The following is a 20825-nucleotide window of genomic DNA, read 5'->3' as shown; positions in this document are numbered from 1 at the left end:
GGGAAGGTCGGAGTTGGGGTGGGGAATGGGGGGAAAAGTGGTATGGGTTTAATGGGCTAGTTGATTGTACACACTTCAAATCTGCATTGAACCTGTTTGTACCAATAAGAAAATGTGAATAAAACCAAAGTTTAAAAAAAAAAAGTGGTATGTGTAGTTTGTTCCTTGCACCATATGTAGTGTTTGTTGTGGGCTCGGGAATAGAGCTGCTATCTGTAAAGAAGCCACAAACTTGGTAAGTGAAAGCCAGTTTATTTGGAACAGCTTCAGTAACTCACTTAAGACCCCCAACACAGGCAGCATCCAGGGTATAACTGACTTCACTCCAGAGTAAACATCTCCAAGCACACATCATTCCAGAATGGCACAGTAGGCATAAATCCATTCTGGAATTACAGATGATGTGCTTGGCATAAACACAGCTGAAAACCATAGCAACAAGAAAGCATACAAAGGTTTAGCTTTATACAACAAAGCATACAAAGGTTTAGCTTTATACAACACATCCCCCTCCCTGATGAAATAAATTTCTTTATTGTGGGATATGTACCCACTGAACAGATATATACTTGCATCATTTTACTTTCGCGATTCTGGACAAAGACCAGACTTGACCACTTTCTACACACACAGCATTTTTGAAGACGCATGTAACCCTAACAGGCTCTGTGTATAACGGTTCCCCTTTCTTGGTAACAGCCTTCCTTATCCGTACCCAATCTCCTGCTTTGACCACAGTTATTCTCCTTGGGTGCTTCTTATTGACTATTTCCACCCACTTGTTTTTTCGGGCTTCCATCCCTTTCTTTACATCATCCACAACCGCATCTGACGCTCTCGCCCTGCCCAACCAAGCTGGCGCAACACAGGTATTTGCCTTTCGCCCTCTCATAAGTTCAAATGAGCTAATCCCTGTTTCTATTCGCGGAGCCATCCTCAAAGCATACAGCCTGTCTCTTACTGCAACCTTTTTGTCAAGACCACATGCATTAGCTCCACGAATAGCATCCATAATACTTCGATTTACTCTCTCAACCATACCGTTTGCTTGGGGACAATACAAAGGAGTCTTTTTGTGTTTGATTCCACATTTGTACAGATACTCCAAAAATAGTTTTCCCATGAATTGTGGACCATTATCCGTGAGAATGCTCCTGGGCAAACCCTCCCTTTCAAACACATCCTCCATGAATTCAATTATGCGTTGACATGTGACTTCCCTCAGGATCTTAAACTCTGTCCATCTCGAAAAGGTATCAACCATTACCAAAATGAACCTACCTCTACGTGCACCCATGTCTACGGGACCTAGAACCTCCATGGACAAATCTTGCCACACACCATCAGGAATGGTAGTTTAACCCATTGGTTGGGACACAACTATCACGTTCTTCCCTGATTTGGTACAGTCACTGCACGCACCAACCACTTTCTCAATTTTGCGATCAATTCCTGGCCACCAGTAATCGGCTTTTATTACTTCTTTCGTTTTACAAATGCCAATATGTCCCTGATGGGCACAATCAATCAATTTCCTCCGCTGACTGCCTGGAACCACCAACTTGTCCCATCTGTACAACAGCTCTCCTTTTACGGATAGTTCATTCCTTACTTCCCACATAGCCCTCTCTTCACCTGATAGTAGCCTTTTCTCTGGCCACCCATCCGCCACAAATACCATAATCCGCTTCCACATTTCATTGGCCCTTAACACTTGAATCCACTCTTGTTTCTGAATTATACCCTCCACAGTTGCAAAAACCATTTCATGTTCACCATATACATTACTTCCTTTTTCACCAGCATCATTCTCCAGCTTCACTCTCGAAGTGTGATCAGCTTGCACATTCTCTTTACCAGCAACTACTTCTATTTCAAATTTCTGATACTGTAGCCTGGTTACCCAGCCTGCCACTCTCCTTGAAATCTTGTCGAGGCCTTTACTTTCAAAAATCGCCTTAAGGCGTTTATGATCTGTTCTCAAGGTAAACTCTTGACCCCAGACAACATTTTTCATCTTTTCAATGCCCCAATGGCACGCCAGGGCTTCCTTTTCCAACACGGAATAGTTAAATTCTGCACCTCTTAACATGCGGGATGCATGCATTACAATCATCTCCGTACCATCAACATCTGGCTGCAACATCCACACCTATACCTGTCTCACTGGCATCCACGGCCAGAATGGTTTTCTTCCTAGTATCAAACATCGATAGGGGTTTTGCCATATCAATTTTTCTTTTCATTGCTTCAAATTCTTTTTCACATTCCTTGCTCCATTCAAACTCAGCACCCTTCCTTAACAATGCCCTCTATTTAGTTATGGAATCGGCATAGTTCTCAACAAACCTCGATGGAACTCAATAGTACCTAGAAATGATCTCAACTCAGCCTTATTCTTTGGTGGCTGTGTTTTCAAAATGGACTCAACTAAATTCCTTTTTGGTTTGAGTCCCTGCTCACAAATTTCATGACCTAGATAATCAACCGCTTGAGTCAGAAATACACATTTTTCGCCACGCAAAGTTATTCCTCTTGCTTTAAAGATCTTGAGAACTAAATCCAGTCTTGTTTTTAACTCACTCTCGTCCTTCCCACATATCAGGACATCGTCCTGAAAGCACCATACACCGCCGACATGCTTCAACAGTTTGTCCATAACCTTTTGGAATACGGAAGATGCTGACACCGACCCAAATGGCATGCGCTTGAATTGATATATTACCTCATAAGTGATGAAAGCAGTCAATTTGGGTGACTCATCATCTAAACTTATCTGATGATACGCACTCGCCATGTCAAGCTTTGCAAAATATTTTGCACTCCCTATCCTACTTAATAACTCCCCCATATTGGGAAGGGGATGGTGGTCTGCTACCACACACCGATTAAGCTCCCTCAAATCAATGCATACCCTCGAATTCCCATTGCTTTTCTTTACCACCACCACAGGAGATATCCACTCCACAGCCCTAGCTGGCTCAATAATTCCTTCTCTTTCCAATTTCATTAATTCCTCACGCACAGCATTCCACATAGACCGGGGCAGCGGTCTGAGCTTGGACGCAACAGGATTGCTTCCTTCTTTCACCTCAATCTTGTGCACCATCCCTTTGAGACACCCCACTCTGTTACAAAATACCTCAGGATATCTAGTCACCATTTCACATTTTGTTTTGTCACTATTAACCTCAGAAGAATTAACCACATTGAGGACTTGCTCTTCACTATTAGGATCCAACTTGATTCCCAAACCCCTTTGTTCCTTCCAACCTAACAAGGTTTCACCTCTTTTGGTAACATATATTTTCCCACATGTGAACCTCCATTTGAATTTGGATTCTGTCTCATAGCACCCCAGAATTTCTATTTTGTCTCCGTTATATCCGCCAGGCATTTTATTTGAAGGAATCAAACATCTGACGTCACCTCCAATTACATTCTCAAAAACAGTTTTAGACATTAATGTGATTTTGGAGCAGGAGTCAGCAAGCATTTTAACCATATGACCATTTACCTCTATCCATGCTGATGGATGCTCGCACTCATCAGAACCTGAACACTTTACCATATGAACGGTAACTATTTCATTCTCAGAAACATCAGCTTCTTCAGAAGATACACCGTCATATTCTTCAATCAGGAGGGTTCTCCTTCCACCTCCAATTCGATAGTTTTTACAACAATTCTCAAAGTGCCCCCACTTCTTACATAAACAACAATTCACTCGCCTCCCAGGGCAAATGGGAGATGTAGACAAATGTCGTGAGCTCCCACAGCGAAAACATAACCTATCTTCCTTTTTCACATTAAATTGAGCGGCGTCCTTTTGAAACCGCCTATTATTCTGCTCACCACTCCCACCTTTGGCTTGGGTATTCTCATAATGTTTATTGGGCTTGGTTATATGTTTTTTCTTTTCCTTTGGGCACCCTCCCTTCTTATCTCCAACTCTTAGTACCTCAACACTTGGTGCTGATTTATTTTCCTTGATGGACAGCTTCGCTACACACTGTAATGTGTGCTCAATTCTCTTCGCTATACTAATGACCTCCTCTGTTTGGATCGTCCTTTAACCAAATTTCCTCCCGTATTTTATCATTAGAGCAGTGAATCATAAATTGATCTCTTATGTGTTCCTCTAATCCACCACCAAATTTACAATTGAGGGATAAGTGTCTCAAAGCAGTTATATAGTCTTCAACAGTTTCTCCTTCATGTTGACATCTCATGCCAAAATGATATCGCTCCAATGCCATGCTAGTTTTTGACTCAAAATGCCTATCAAGTTTGGTCAATGCCAGGTCAAAATCATTTGTTCCCTCTTCTGAATCTAATTCGGAAATATCAGGAAGTATGTCATATATCCTCTGACCTTCATACCCCAGAAAATGCATTAACACAGCTACTTTACGTTCTACAGACATTCCATTCCCACACGTAGCTTTAACATAATGTAGGAATCCCTTCTTCCACGGGCCCCACTTAATTTTTGGCGGACCTGGTGTGAGCATAAATACTTGCAGACCGGGGACTCCAGACAGGGCCATATTTATAACCTCTAAATGCTACGTAACACAATGCGTAAAATAACAGGTTAATATGCGTCCAAAGTATATGACACAACAAAAACAATTTTGCTTTCAAGATGTCAAATGGTGATTCTTAGAATATCGTCAAATGTTGCCATACATTGCCACTCTATTTTGGCTATGCTTGTCCAGTCACCACCACAAAAATATCTCCTCCTTTGGAGGGCCAGAGAAAGCACCTTCTCTAAGCTGTGGTGCCCTTTGTCATACACCCCTAATTCGCCTTCCCACAGGGGGCCTGGGCGAGGTTTCAGTATCCTTTCTCAATTCAGCGCCACATCCGCATTCAGCTGGGCTTGCTTCAGCGCCACATCCACTTGCAGGCAGCTTCCATCTTCCAGCTTCCTGCTGATAGCTCCTGCCAATTCCTCCTGGATGGTGGCTGCTCCTGCTGACAGCTCCTGCCAATCTCCACTTCCAGTCACTGTTGGGGGTCTTGGCTTCTGCAGGGATCACTACAGACATCCCATCCTCGTCGCCATTGTAAAGAAGCCACAAACTTGGTAAGTGAAAGCCAGTTTATTTGGAACAGCTTCAGTAACTCACTTAAGACCCCCAACACAGGCAGCATCCAAGGTATAACTGACTTCACTCCAGAGTAAACATCTCCAAGCACACATCATTCCAGAATGGCACAGTAGGCATAAATCCATTCTGGAATTATAGATGATGTGCTTGGCATAAACACAGCTGAAAACCATAGCAACAAGAAAGCATACAAAGGTTTAGCTTTATACAACACAATCCCCTTTCGCATGCGTTTTAGAGTGGACGAGACTGCCAGCCACGGCTGATTACGCGGTTCGCGTCTCACAGCTGCCAGGAGCCCAGTCTAGGCCTCCGAATGCCGGGTCTTGAGCCATGCTGGTGAGCAATATCAGTCCTGGCTGCAGAGAATTTGGCAGAGGTGGTCTTCTACCAGGCATATCTGCTGTACTAAGCTTCCTAGCATGGGAATCCCCGAGATCCTGTAATGGGACAATCTATATGTAACTGTCTTACCCCATGAAAAGAGTAAAGCATTTCAATGGTCCCTTCTAAATTATTTTCCCAAACTATTGTGGCTTTCTTGTTTGTGCATTTCTGGCATAAAGAGTGTAATATAGTGCACATTTACCATAGTACATCTATAAAGTTGTGCAAACTGGAGTGGTTGTCAAATTCACCTGGATTACCTTGCATTTTTTTTTAAATTGTGTGACAAGGTCAGTAGGCTGACATTGTCAAGAGAGGCCTGCCAGGGTGGAACCCAGAGCCAGTCCTACCCCAGAGTGCAAATGTGGTATTTGGGAGGGCCCCAGTCTGTGCAAATTCTTGTAAGGCCAGTTTGCTTGTATTGCTTGTATAAGTGCAACTGTCAATCGCCCCATTCTTATCTCGCATGGTGCTGCTGGCCAATCTATCTCTATTTCTTCTTGAAGACTGTGTCCGAGCAGCACTCGTGAGCGAAAGAACAACCACCAGGAACCGGTGAATCTCAATAGGCAATGCATGGAAGGGAAACTGCGGCACAAATTTGAGCCACAAGTAACACCGGAGGCCTGCACATGCATGGAACACTCCAAAGACATTACGCTTACTTAGTGGAAAAGGCGTGGAATGGCTCCCCAATTGACTGAGCAGACTGATAGGTCTATGAGGCTCTCACACGAACTGTGACTGAACCGCCATGACTCGCCAACACAGGCTGCCTTTGCGAAACCCTGGTAGACCCTCACTCAGAAAAAGGGTGGGGGTTTACAACCCCTTTTTTGGCTTTTGCTGTTTGTACCACCTCCCGGGAGAATAGGGAGGGATTGTGCCGGGTCAGCCAATGGAAAGGAGAAGAGCAGGTTAAAGGGAGTCCTGGGGGACAGGAAGTTGTGGGTTGTTTGGGTGAGGTCAGAGGAGGATGGCGGCAGGCCAAGAGACCAAGTAGAGGAAGGTCGCTGCAGACGATGTTGAAGGAGGATTATACAGGTTGTGTGCAAGGTGGGGTATTGGTTGTTGAGAGTAAATGGTACTGAAAGTGACTGTGTGAGTGGACTGGTAGAGGTAATAGGGAGTGAATCAGAAGGTGCTTGGTGAAGTGAAAGGTGAGCAACTGGGAGGATGATTCGTGGTATTGTGGAGGGGGAGTAGTGGCAGTGTGGTGAGGGGGAAAGTAGTGGCAGGGTGGCGAGTAGTAGCAGTGTGGGGGAGTGGTCACCAGGGGAGAGTAGTGGCAGTGTGGAGAGGGGGGAGGGGTAGACTAGTGGCTGTGTAGAGAGGGGCACGGGGTAGAATAGGGGAAAAAGGGAATGGAGACGGGGTGAGTAGTTATGAGTAGGAGCAAACGGTTGAGGTAAGTAGTAAGCAGGGCAAGGACTATTTGAGGGACTGAGAGCATGAGGGACAACGATTGGAGATGGTGGATTAGTAGGGAGGAAAGGAGAAGGGGGGGCTAGTGATAGAGAACTAGGGTAAGGAATAACAGGGTGCAGAAGAACCAGCGAGGGTGAATGCCTAAGTGCCTAAAAGGCACATCCTTTAAGTCATTCCTGTGGGGATATCATTGGATAGGAACCCCTAGAACGTTCCGAGGAGTAGTTTAGCTAGAGAAGGCATTACCCTTAATGCCATTATCAGAGGATTCCATCATACGTTTTTAAATAGTGGGGGTATAGTTGCCGATCTCTAGTACCATTCTGTGGTAGAAGGATACCTGGGTATGGGTAGGACCGCCCCTTCTTAAGTTAGAGAGGGATGTTCATTAGGCCCATTGCTGAATTGAAACCAAAAACCCTTGAAACATCTCTGGGAGTTAATGTTACTGAGGCCATCTGTGCATCTGCCTTTTTGCTAATGTTGGTGTTCTTCAGAATGTGGAGCGCATTGCACGGGGTCCTTGGATCTTGTTAGGAAATATTTCTCTTTACTGCACCTTTCCTTCCCTTTTTATGGACCACCAAACATTTTGCTTTTATTTTTGATCCTGACCTGTACTTTTTACAGTGCCGTAAAGCCTTAAGCTTCACTACACTGTCTTTTGCTCAAGTGTTATGTGGATACTGACACATCCTTCAGACTGTCTGTACTGGGAAACATTGTTTCCCTTAGTCTATATATGATATGATATGATAAGGCATTTATAACACGCCTATACACAAGTGTTTCAAGGCGCGACGCGGCAAGGGAGGGGGAACAGAGGGAAGACAGAACGATCCTACTAAGCCAAGTGTCATTCAGATGGCGCAAGTGCAGGGGAAGGGGGAAGAGAAAAAGTGCGCAGGGGGTGTGGACAGTGCAGTACATGGGGGGGGGGGGGCGGGCAATATGAGAAGTAGGGCCAGCTGGTGGCAAGTGCATGGTAAGTGCATACATCAGGTGTCGAGTGCTGATGGGGGGACTGTAGGGATAAAGAAAACAGTCCCCAAGTGCAGGGGTTTCCAGGGAGGCAGTGCAGGTGTGTAACTGGCGGGGCAGGGGACTTTGGTCTGATATCAGAGGCTGGCCAGATAACCAGTACAGTTCAGCCAGATATTCAGTATGGGAGAGGAGGAGAGAAAGCAGAAGCAAAGAGGAATGTTTTGAGGTGCTACGGAACCGGAGATGGTTCTCCTCAAGTTTCAGGGAGGCTATTCCAGAGTGAGGCCCCAGCCGAGGAAAGAGATCTACCACCAAATCGTTGCTTGGAGAAGCGACTGACCCTGGGGGAGTTAGCGGCGGATGAGCGAAGAACTCGAGAAGGAAGATAGTCTAGTTACTTTATTACTACTTTTAGTAACTTATCACTTGTGGTAACTTTTTATCATTGTACAATGCATCTTACAATGCAGTACAATGGGGTACACTTATGATTTTGCCCTAGACTAACACTCAAAGGATGTTTGTTTACTCTAGGTGTGCTAAATGGACAAGCTGGTGACAGCAGTGACTTTTATGCAATTTTTCTGATGCTTTTCGTTTTAGCCTTACCTCATTTACAGCGTTTGGCTACTAACTGTGGCTAGTGACCAAACATGGCTATGCCACAAGGTTTTTCACTTGTCCTTTGGCCATCTTGTTTTTTAGCTTTATTCCTGGCCTGTGAGGCCAGGAAAATTCTTATATGGACTTCCAGTGTCTGGAAAAGAAGAGGCTTTTGGCCGGCTACTGGAGGGCTATGTGTGTTTGCTGGAAGGATGTGGGCTGGGACTGTCTGGTCCCAATCCACAAACTGGTCTCAGTGTGTAAGTGTTGTGCATGAGTTTTCCCGCCAGTGGTCCTGATTGGACGACTACAGGGGGGTGGGGTGGGGTGGGGGGCTAGGGCTGCTATTGCCTAGTGAGAGTTTCGGTTCTTACCTGGCATTTAGGATAAACGGACCCTTGCACCACTCTTCAGAGATCCTGGAGTAATCTGAAGGAGCCAAGACTCCTGTCCAGCTGTGAGACCCATGAAGAAACCAGAGACCCCTCTGAAGGATGCCTGGCGACCAACTTCTGCTGCTGTTCTGGAGGAGCTTTTTCTTGCTATTGATCTTCAGCAGTCCTGCGAGAGAGCTGCGACCGGTGGAGTGGAGGGAACATCCATTCCTAACGTCTGCTCAGTACCCTGCGAAGAAGAGCCGTCAGTGTCCCGGGACCGTCCTGTGGCTGATCAGCTTGGAGTTTGGGCTACTTTGCTGCTGACGTCGCCGTTCTGCGTTGAGGCCTGGAACTTGGGGGATCCTCCGCTTCTCCTACAAGACTTACCTCAATGGAATTTCAGAATCCTAGCATCAATGGGACCTGAGATAGGAGGAAAAGTGACAGCGACAAGTGAGTCCCTTTGCGTAGCCGTGCTGCGGGGACCACTGTCTGAAACGGCTTACTTGAGTCCAGTCCACACCTGAGAGGGGTCCTGCATCGTGTTTTTCTCTATTCTAGAGTACTTGCCCCAGCGAAAGACACCGGCCAGAGATCAGTTCGAACCTGCAACCCCTGTGAATAAAGTACTGAGGCTGACGGCGTTAAAAAAGCAACATCAGACTTTCTTCCATCGACCTGCCAAGTCCTGGGAAGAATTATTGGACTACAGTGGTTATTACATGCCCCTAAACTCCCTTTAAAAGTTGGCTAACTTTTATCAAATGTTTGCTGTACGTTGACTTTGCCATTGATTGCTCGCGCAAGCCTTTCCGAAAGTTGGGGACACTTTTGTTAGTTAGAAAAAACTGTCCAAACTGTCGTCTAATCCTTGGCGCTGTTCACTGGACCCAAGAGACCCTACCTTCATTTTTACCTGCATCACAAACTGTCTCAGAACCTTTCCTGAACTTTTGGGCATAAGGCCCCAGACAACTTATGGAAGGACATTTAAAGTTAGGGTTAATGCTCTGTGGACCTGTAGTGTATAAACTAATCTGTACTTTCTTCTACAGCAGTTTGATTTGTATTATGCCCTACTCTAGTGACTGTATATATGTAAACTATTATTACTGTTGTGTGATACTTCTACCTGTTAGTAGTCATTTTTCATAGTGATATTTGGCCATAAATAAATAACTGTATTTGTAAACATGTCGTCTAAGTGTAATCTGTGATTGCCATTGTGGGTACTCATTGTGGACCCTTTACAAGCTCACCACCTCTTGAGACTTAGCCTAGACCTCTTGTCACTACTACCTTGAACTGGTTTGGCTACATCTCCAAGAGTTGTCCCTGTCACAATATAGGTTGGCCTTCTATACATCTGTCCACCAGGCCAGAGTATAGAAAATCTGTCCTAACAGATCTCCATTGTGATTAAGAATTGTTGTGGGTATTTGACAACATGTGCGATTAGTTTAGGGTGCTCAATCAGACCTATTCTACATTTACTTTCCTGTTCATATTTCAGTGGGCCTCATCACGAGTTGGCCGATATCCTGACTGGAATACCGGCCAACTTTATTTGTGTTAGCGCCCACCCGTCTGGCGGTATTACCGCCGGATCACAGCTTGGGCGCAAAACGTTACTCCCCATTCCCCTTGTAGTACAATTACAGCGCGGTAATACTGCTGAAAATAGCCATTTTCCCGGCGTGTTCACCCCCAACCCTGAGCTGGGGTAAATGCGGTGGGCTCGAGATTGGTTGGAGCAGTAAATGCGGTGGTAACCCTTTACTGCCACATTTAACGGCTACCACCCAATTCGTGATGAGGCCAGTGTCTTTTGGTACAATGTGTGCTCTCCCCATCAGCAAGGGGATCAGCCGAATCATTGAACATGACCGCATTTGATATGCCACGGTTTTACCATGTGTAGATGTATTTTCATCAACGTTTAATCTCCAATGAGGTTGCCAATCTATATGTTTTTTGTTTTATTTTAAGAATTTCTAATGCACACAATACTGTGGTGGGACTGCATCAAAGCGCGAGGAACGGCGTATAAAGCTTTCTAGGGGACTGTTTCTTTTGTGTTCACGGTAAATGGGGCGAACACAAACATACACTGGGTTGCATGCCATTCTCTGCGGTATTTTAAACACTTAATGGCCGCATGTTTAAGGGGGGATACAAACATGAATTTCGCTACCTTTATCTTTCAAGCATGACTATGACAACCAAAAAACAATGCCGTTCTTCCATGGTACTGTTTATCTTTATTTCCTTATCCCCCAACTTGTAACACCCTTCTGAGCCAGGCAAGAAATGCATACAACTCAGGGGGCTACATACTGTTTCGTAAATGGGGTGAGCTGGCTGTAGAAGACACCGTTAGAGCGACTCCTGCTGCTTGTATATGTTCTCATTTTGATGGTTGTCTTTTGCAGGTGTGTCGGTGGAGTTTGGAACGGCGCTAGTGTACACCTGTGAGAAGAGCTGCTGGTCTAGTGATCAGAGCAGCCCCGTGGAAGAGTTTATTTTCATACAAGAAGACCCCGATCAGAGTTTCTTCCGATAGAACCCATTTCTCACTTGTACATCTACCCCCACGTTATATTTTTTAATTAAAACAAAATGATGTCCGTTTGTCACTGCTGAATGTTTTCATACCAAAGCCTAAGTCAGATATTTTAACACAAGAACTTGCATATTACTTCCATTTGGTTTAGCGAAGTTAATACCTGCACATTTAGCAGAGACTGTGCACATAGGCCGATAAGTTTGTGACATGAGAGCAAATAATCCACTTACACATTGTACCTCAAAAATGATTTCGAATGATTTACGGTATAAGTGAATTGAAATTGCACTGTTGGGGCTATCGCTGCTTGATCATAGAATTGGTGCCCGAACATATCAGTATCATGAATAACTACTATTTATGGGTTGCTCTTCAACAGTAAGGTAATGATGGAACATCCTATATGGCATCGCCTCGTTAGACTGAGCGGGTTTTCATGCATATCACACTGCTTTTCATATCACAATGATGGGTTATTAAGGTATGTAGGGGGTTAACGGGTGTTGCCTTTTTCCACACACAATTAAATTGTGCAAATGGCACCATGTGGTACCACCTGCGTAGTGTGATTGGGCCAGCTGGTCTCTTGCTGTACTCGTAGGGAATGGTGCGTCCTGGATTCAGATTTCCATGAGGAGGAGACTAACGAGCGCATTTTGTAGGAGTAGCTGGTGGATTGCATTTTTTATTTATTTGTATCTGGTTTACAAGAAACCTTTACCAAATATGCATAATGCATCCATTAATACACACATACATCAAATAACATAAAATCAGGTAGAAGAACAAAGAGAAAACAAGGCATTAAGCTCATAAAAATACATCCAAGGACGCTGTCATCGCACTTATTTAAAAGAAACCTCAATTCATTATGACATGCTTATGGAGAGGATACATGTTGATAAAGGCGGTGGCGAGGGAAGAGGTACACTTGAAGGGGAAGGGAGGATATATCAAAGAGTTTGGAACAGAGGTGAACCTGAAGTGATAATGCAAAGCAGATGGAGGACCATTGTGTGTACTTGAGTTTTAGCAGTTGATCCTTGGTGTAAAAGGCAGAGGACGATGGCAACATACAGGGGTGGAACAGCTGGGTCAATGGTGGCAGTTGAACAGAGTAGGGAGACCCAAGACCTGTCCTTGACCTGGTCCGCTCCAGACATGCTTGCCTTTTGCACGTCTTCAGTGTAAACATGCTGCTTTTGGGCACATAATGCCTGACACGAAGTTCATACGATCCAGGCGACAAGTTAGAGGATGGCAGCAGCCATCTTTAAGTGGAAACTATCTGGGACCCAAGTAAAAGAACAAATGGGCGGGTGAGCGAGGCCATACTGCACTCCAGAATACAAGGAAAGTAATAAAATGAGTCCAGCCAGTTATAAGGAAATTAGGAATTTGTACTAAGGAATACTCAGTCTCCTTAATTGATATCTATTTTTTTTAAAGTGTCAATTGATCCCAAAATCTAAAATATATTCGAAGTTTCTCAAATTAAAATCCTTGAAAGTGTGATTCAGGGGGGCCACCAGGGGGCGCACAGGCAATGGCCGCCTGATTGCGGAGTTCCCGCTCGAGCCGGGCCTTTTTCTGGGGATTGAGCCCCTCCCGAACCACCCCCGACCGAGCACACCGAAGGAAGGCGAACCTGGCCCCCCCGTGACGTCCCCAAGCGAAGGAACGGGCTTCCAGCTCCACTAGGAACCGGAGTTCGGGAGCCGCAGGAGCGCAACGTCATAGACGCCGCGCCCGGCGGCCACAGAAGCGGAGAGGCACTCCGCTGTGGGAGGGCGGAGGCGACGGATCGAGCCCCCGCATGCCCCCGGGGGTGCGGAGCGGGCACTGGTTGAGGGACTGGTGGCGCCGTCCCCCCCTCTTCCCACACGGAGGAATAAGCTAACCCGCCAGCCCGGTCCCGAGTCCCCTGGGCCCCGCAAGAGGAGAGGCACGCACAGGGATCGGAGCCCGGGGGGCAGAGGACCGCGCCACCACAGAGGAGGCTGCGAGGAGGAGGCCGCGAGGACGACCCGGTCCCGGGGGTGAGAGGCTAGTGCAGGGGGACGGCCCCCCCACCCAACCGCAAATAAAAGAATCTGCCTACCCCCCAACCCGGCCCCGGGTCCCGCAGCGCGGGGGCCCGGGAGGGGGGCCCTGCATCACCACAGCGCCTCGGACAAGAGGCGGAACAGCCCGCCCGCCGCATGGTGAAGGACACCGACACCGACACAGCGCAGACCTACCTAGCGCACAGGCCTACCCCTGAAGCCCACAGGGAGTACTCGGGCCCGACCAGGACCCCACCTCCATCCCGCACAGCACCCCGAGGACAAGACAGGGCCAGGGCCAAGCCCAGCTGCACAGCACAGCAACTCAACGGCCAAGGTGAGAGGCCCCCGCCGGCGGTCGGCGGGGCGTGTGCCCGCCTGGAGGGCCCACCCCATCCCCATTGGGAGTCACACCTACAGGGACCACCCAAGTCTGGACATACCGCGCAGCCGGGCGGAGGAATAGGAGGGAGAGTGGGGTCCCACCCATCGCTTCTTACTGCAAGTGGAGGCCCCCGTGCCAACCCGTGGGGCGTCCGCCCGCCTGCATTCTGCCAGGACCTAACAAACCAAGGAGGTTGACTGGGGTGCGTGGCCCCCACCGAGACCCGGTGGGCGTGTGCCCGCCCAGAGACCTCCCCCCGCTCGCCGGGCCAGACTGGGGGGCTGCCCCAACCTCGATCAGTGCCTGAACCCGCGCCACGGAGACCCTCTACGACTCGACCCCTGATCAGTGCAGCATAAACTCAGGGGCCGCGGGGCCGAGACCCACCAAGCAGCGAGAGAACGGTAGGCACCCCAACCCAGAAGGGAGAGCCCACGATCACACCACTCTGGAGACTGGCGCTCACCTCTGACGCCTTCCGAACCATTGCTCGCCCGGTCCGCTCTGAACTCAGACTGCCCGCGACCCAGGTGAGAGGCCCCCGTCCTCCGTTGTCGGGGCGAGTTCCCACCTGGTGGGCCGCCCCCGCTCCCCCGGCGGGGGACAACCCATTACCTACAAACCCCACTGGTGCGACGCACTACGGACTGATCGGCGGGGCTCGCGGCAAGGGAATAACGACACCCCATGAGTTGGAAGAAGGCCCTACAATCGTTTCGCTTCCAAGAAACAGCAAACACGACCGAGGCCCCCGCTGTCTCCGGAGCTATGGCCCACACGGAATCCGCAGGCCAACCCGCAATGACGATGGAAAAAGGCTTCGCCTCCATCCTTCAGGAGATCAGAGAAATGAGATCCGACATCGCCCAGAAGTTCGAGAAACTGGACCAGAGGGTAGACAAAATTGAGGACAGAGTCCTACAAGTGGAAAACTATCAATCATCCTCCACATCTCAGGAAATCCAATTTGGCACACGGTTGGCTGCCTTGGAGAAGAGGGACGAGGAGAGAGCCAGGATTATGGACGACTATGAAAACAGGGAAAGGCGCAACAACCTAAGGTTCTTTGGGATCCCGGAGACGGAAGGCGAGACGGAGAGAGAGCTGACTTGAGCGGTGAGAGACATCATCACCCTCCTGTTTGCCGAAGAAATGACGAAGGAACTCACGTTTGACCGGGTGCACAGGGCTGGAGGAAGAGTGGGGGGGCCCCAGAACGGTCCTGGCTCGCTTCCACTACTACACGGAGAAAGCCAAGGTTCAGGAGGCTGCGAGGAAAGCGGGGGAGATAACCTACAACGGTGCTCGGATCGCCATTTTTCAAGATCTCTCAGCCTACACCCTAGCCAAGCGGAGGATGTGCCGCCCTCTGACTCAACAACTGAAAGAGAAGGGTGTCCGGTACAGATGGGGATATCCCTTCTCCCTGTCCTTTGAATATTCAGGCCAACGCACAACACACCTCCAACATCAAGGGAGGAGGACCGGGCCGACTCGGAGGGGTGACACCAGCGACCCCTCGGAAATCAATGGGTCTAGATAACAGGAAGACATTGGAGATACCCGGATTGCTGCTCCCCCTCGAACTGCAAGTATAAGGGGACTTAGGGGGGTTCACAATGCTGGGTACCGAGAGATGCATCAACCAAGGCCCGGGAGAGGCTCCAAACCGAGCGGGTCAGGGGAGCAACGAGATGGGAGAAGGGGGGGGCTCACGGTAGAGAGCTTGGGATAGGATACCCGGCCGAGAGGAACCGGCTGGTGGTCCAGTCAACAATCCAGAAATGGAAGAACTACATGGCTGGACGCCGGGGAGGGGGGTGGGGGTTTGTTTACGAGTTGGGGGTTTGAGGGCAGGGGATGTTGGGGAATTGTTTTAAAGAGGTCCAAACAAGAAATCACAGTAAGCAGGGAGGGAGCGCCAATGCGACACCCGTGACCAAAGGGAAAGGTGACAATGACCATGGCTGACGGCCGACCGGCCGTAGGGGTGGGAACCCTTAACGTGCAGGGCTTGAACACCCCCACGAAAAGATCCCTAATCTGCAGGGAGTTTAAGAGGGCTAAGTTGGACTTACTCTTCATACAGGAAACTCATTGGGCGAGGGGGAGGGAGCCCAAGCTGCGGGGAGGCGGAATTGAGGAGACATTCTATGCATCCTACAAGGGTAAGAAAAGAGGGGTCGCAATTCTGATCGCTATGGGGACGGGCTTCGAGAAAGACTCCATCCTAAGGGATCCCGAAGGCCGCTACCTCTTCGTACGAGGCTCCCTACAGGGATCGCCCATTACCCTGGCGGTCATATATGCCCCGAATGAAGGCCAGGCCCTATTCTGGGAGGGAGTGGGGGAAAAGCTGAAAACCTTCGTCCAAGGCCCACTGGTGGTGGGAGGCGACTTCAATATGGTCCTTGACCCATCCAGAGATAGACAGCGGGTGGGTGCACCAAATCCCAGACCAGCAGGTGACGCCACATCACGCAGCTTCCAAAGGGTGAATGGCGACCTGAACTTGGTGGACACGTTACCCACCCCCCGAGTGGGGTCCCCCGCTTACTCATACTACTCCACCCATAAAGCCTTCTCCAGAATAGATTATATCCTTGCGGACGAGGTACTCCGACCACACATAGCGGGTTACAGAATAGACCCCGTCCCATGGTCGGACCACGACTTGGTCAGGGTCACACTGACAGGGGACTGGTGCAGAGAAAAGAAGGGACGCTGGAGATGTAACAACGCCATATTGAGAGACGAGGTCCATGCCCAGACTATCCTGGAAGCCATCACAGAGTTCTTCGAGCTCAACGACAACGGGGAGGTGGGCACACACACCCTCTGGGACGCCTTCAAGGCGACACTAAGAGGGACGCTCATAAAAATTGGTTCCCGACAGAAGAGGGAAAGGGAGACCCAGGAGAGGATACTGAGGGAAAAAATAGCACACCTCCAACCGAGGGGCTCCCCGGCCCAGACCCTAGAGCGAGACCGCCTGGCCTCCCTGGAGGACTACAGGCTCCAATTGAAAGACCTACTCCTCCATAAAACGGAGAAAAACCTCCAAATGGTTAAACAGAAATACTACGAGAAGGGGGACAGAGCGGATAGGATCCTGGCCTGGAAATTGAGAGAGATCCAGAGGAGCAGAATGGTAAAGGGAGTAAGGGACAGCGAGGGTACATTGGGCTATGGCATCCCCCACATGAGCGAAGCTTTCCGGAAATACTATGAGACACTATATGCCTCCGAATATGACGGCGGCGATGCCCATATCGAGGAGTTCCTCGACTCCATATAGATACCCTCCCTCTCACGGGACCAGGCAGAGGGGCTGGAGGGCCTGGTGACCGAGGAGGAGGTGGAGAAGGCGATCAGTGCGATGAGGGTGGGGACCTCCCCGGGGGAAGATGGCTTCTCGGTGTATTTCTATAAGACCCTGTCGCCATACTTGGCAAAAGTTTTCAACTCAGTATTGGAGGGGGGTACTCTCCCCGACTCCATGATGGGAGCCATTATAGTGGTCCTTCCCAAGGAAGGTAAAGACCCGAGGGAGTGCTCATCCTACCGACCCATATCATTGATTAACATCGACGTCAAAATCTTGGCCAAGGTGGTGGGTAGGCAGATGGAGGGGATAATGCAGAATCTAGTCCACGGGGACCAGGTGGGTTTCATCAGGGGCAGACAGGGACCGGATAATATCCGCAAAACGATAGACTTGATTCACTTCGCCCAAAACTCAAATCTTGAGGATTGCATTCTGTCCCTAGACTCCGAAAAAGCGTTCGACAGAGTAGAATGGCGATACATGACCCTCCTCCTTCAACGAATGGGCTTTGGGACGCACATTCAGAGCTGGGCTGCCGCCCTCTATAGATCCCCCACTGCCAGGGTCCAGGTGAACGGAGTGCTGTCGGAATCCTTCCCTCTTACCCGCAGGACTAGACAGGGCTGCCCTCTTTCCCCCCTTTTGTATATCCTCACGATGGAGGCTTTGGCCATAGCGATTAGGTCCCACCCAGACATCAGGGGTATTAGAAGGGGAGAGGTGGAATTCAAGCTGTCCCTGGTTGCGGACGATACCCTAGCATACCTAGTGGACCCGGGCGCTTCAATCCCTCCCCTCTTGTCCCTGATTAGCTCCTTCGGGAGGTTCTCGGGCCTGAAAATAAACACCACCAAATCTGTCCTCCTCCCGATGCGCATGGCAGACCCGGTACTGGACCCCCTGACTAGGTTCCATGGATTAGCGGTGGGTAAGAACACCATAAAGTACCTGGGGGTTCTCCTCACTAGGGACTTAACAAAACTGGGGTCTTCCAACTACGAGCCAATGCTAACCGAGATCGCCTCTGACCTGAGGAGATGGGGAGGAATGATCCTCTCATGGTACGGCCGGATGACGGCAGTCAAAATGAACATATTGCCTCCGCTCTTATACCTCTTCACAGCCCTCCCTACTCGGGTACCCGCTCAAACATTTATAGACCTACACAAGGGGGTCAGGGACTTCATATGGCAGGGGAAAACCCCGCGGATAGGCAGGGCCACCTTGACGCTCCAGAGAGAGGAGGGGGGTTTCGGGTTCCCAGATTTTCAATTGTATTACCACGCAGCACAACTGAGGGTCCTCCTAGAACACATGAAGGAAAGCTTGCGGACATATTGGTCATACCTAGAGGACATGGACGTCCACCCCCTAAACATCCGCGACCTCTTGTGGGCCCCTCGCAAGTCTATCCCGAAACAAGCACTGTCCCACCCGACCCTGGGTGTCCTCTGGGACATTTGGAGGGAATGCCCCTGGACAGCGCACCTTTCCTCGTGGCCGTCCCCCATGTGCTCCCTGTGGGGCCCCCCCCTGAAAGTGGGCAGCAGAGGGTTTAGACATTCCCAGAGTTCATCTGATGCGGGACTGGAATGGGCGGGCCAGCTGTTCAGGGAAGGAGAATTCTTGAGATATGAGGACCTCTGGGAGGGACTGGGAGGTGGGACCCTATCCATCTTCGAATACCTCCGTCTCAAGGGAATCCTCAACGAGCCTGCTTGGGGCCCTAACCTGCGGAGACAACTAACTCCCTTTGAGAAATTCCTCGACTCAGCAACCTCCAGAAAGGGGGCGGTCTCCAGTTTATACACTATCCTGAACACCCATGACCTCCAGGCTAGGCGAGGGTTCCGTGTTTTTTGGAACGATCTGGCGTAGGAGGAGATATCAGAGGACTCCTGGGCTCGCATATTCAGGATATCGTTTCATGGCAATCTTTTCACCTCGGACATGGAACACAACTTTAAAATCCTGCAGGGGTGGCACAGGGACCCGGCTAAACTCTCAAATGTTCTCTGGGGTATCACCCGAATGCCCGAGGGGCTGTGGTCAGAGAGGAACTAGAGGTCACATGTGGTGGCTATGCCCGAAGGTACAGACCTACTGGGAGTCGGTGAGAGATTGGATAGCAGAGGTTACGGAAGACCCTCTGCCCCTCAACCCGCTGACCATGTTGCTGGGCCTCCCCCCAGAGGAAGCGGAAATACATCGGTACCCAAGGATGTGGGAAACTATATTGAGAGCAGGCAGAGTGGCCCTAGCCCAGAGGTGGAAGACCCCGGAAACACCTTCCAAAGAAGACTGGACTAAAAAACTTAAGAACATGTTCCTGATGGACAAACTGACTGCCCTGGTGAACAAGGATTCATGCTCATTCCTCGCGGAATGGTATGGGGTCCAGTAGACATGGGGATGGGATGTCCACTAGCTCCGAAATCGTCCCCCCGGATGGTCAGGGCGTGACCACCGGTACGAAGGACAATATCCAAATGAGGGGTCCCCTCGACCTGGGGCGATATTGGCTTTAAGCCAGTAACTGAATGGGTCACATGTTGCGGCGCTTCAAAAATCCAGGAAAAGATGTGAACGCTTGGTTTCTTTACTGTTGTTATTGTTTGGGGCGGTCTTGGGTGGGAGGGGAGGGTTGGAGCGGGGGGGTTATGTAGGGAGGGGAACGGGGGCTTTAGTTAGGCCCCATTTTTCTGTTTCTATTTTTGAAAAATGCTAATAAAACCAAAGTTTAAAAAAAAGAAAGTGTGATTCAGAGACCACCACATCTCCATTAAGTACAACTCTGGCCAATTATGGCCCTCATTCCGATTATGGAGGTAGTCGTGGTGCTATTTGCACCATGACTACCTCCCATACCGGTACCGACTCCGACTTGGTTCAATGGGGACTTAACGGTGTAGTCCCACCTTGGCGGGACCGGTAAGTCCCCATTGAAAAATCCATTCCGCATTCCCATTTGAGCCCCCATAGGGCTCAATGGGAATGGGGAAGTAGCTAATAACGGTACCGCAATTTGCGGTACCGTTATTAGCTCTGAAGTCCCTTAACGGGTCCCGTCCATAATGCCTGGTCAGACCAGGAGTTAAAGGAGGGACCCGCTAAGGGACCTCGGAATAGGGCGCAAAGGGTTTACCGGCACCAGTGTCCTTACCGGTGCCGGTAATCCCTTTGCACCCAACTCGGAATGAGGCCCTATGTCTTCTTTCTTTCCCACAGCCTTCTGTCATTTTCTGGTTATTCCACCTTTTCTGACCTCACTTAAAACCTTCCTTCTGAAACTGAAAATATTAAACATACTACCCAGGAGGGATTCTGCTGTACTACATGATGTAGTGCAGTTAATTTCTTTTTCTTTCTTTTTTTTTAACCATTTTATTTATTGTGTTTAGTTTATATTTCCATCAATAAACCAAACATGTTATGTCCAGTACTTCAGCATTCACTCATTACATCATGCAACTGTAAAATCTCATTGTGAATTGTTGTTTAATCTTAGAGCGTTTTTCACACTGCATCCCATACATATCCTTACAGACACATGAAAACGTATGTCAGAATGTTAAACAGTATTGGGAACTTCATTGATCTAT

General features: G+C 49.1%; 1 protein-coding gene across 2 annotated transcripts in view; it reads left to right on the top strand.

The window, feature by feature from the left end:
• Positions 1-11535, top strand: part of PDCD2L (programmed cell death 2 like) — a 349431-nt gene extending 337896 nt beyond the window's left edge. For both annotated transcript variants that reach the window (XM_069639933.1, XM_069639942.1), the window contains one exon: positions 11332-11535. In XM_069639933.1, the coding sequence (XP_069496034.1) occupies positions 11332-11462 (131 nt within the window). In that variant the 3' untranslated portion in view covers positions 11463-11535. The remainder of the gene's footprint in view (positions 1-11331) is intronic.
• The last annotated feature ends 9290 nt before the right edge of the window (positions 11536-20825 follow it).

This window comes from Ambystoma mexicanum, chromosome 1q (genome assembly GCF_040938575.1).
Source record: "Ambystoma mexicanum isolate Mex_15411 chromosome 1q, UKY_AmexF1_1, whole genome shotgun sequence".
Taxonomy (NCBI): domain Eukaryota; kingdom Metazoa; phylum Chordata; class Amphibia; order Caudata; family Ambystomatidae; genus Ambystoma; species Ambystoma mexicanum.
The sequence above is the reverse complement of the archived record's forward strand: the minus strand, read 5'-3'. Positions and strand labels throughout refer to the sequence as shown.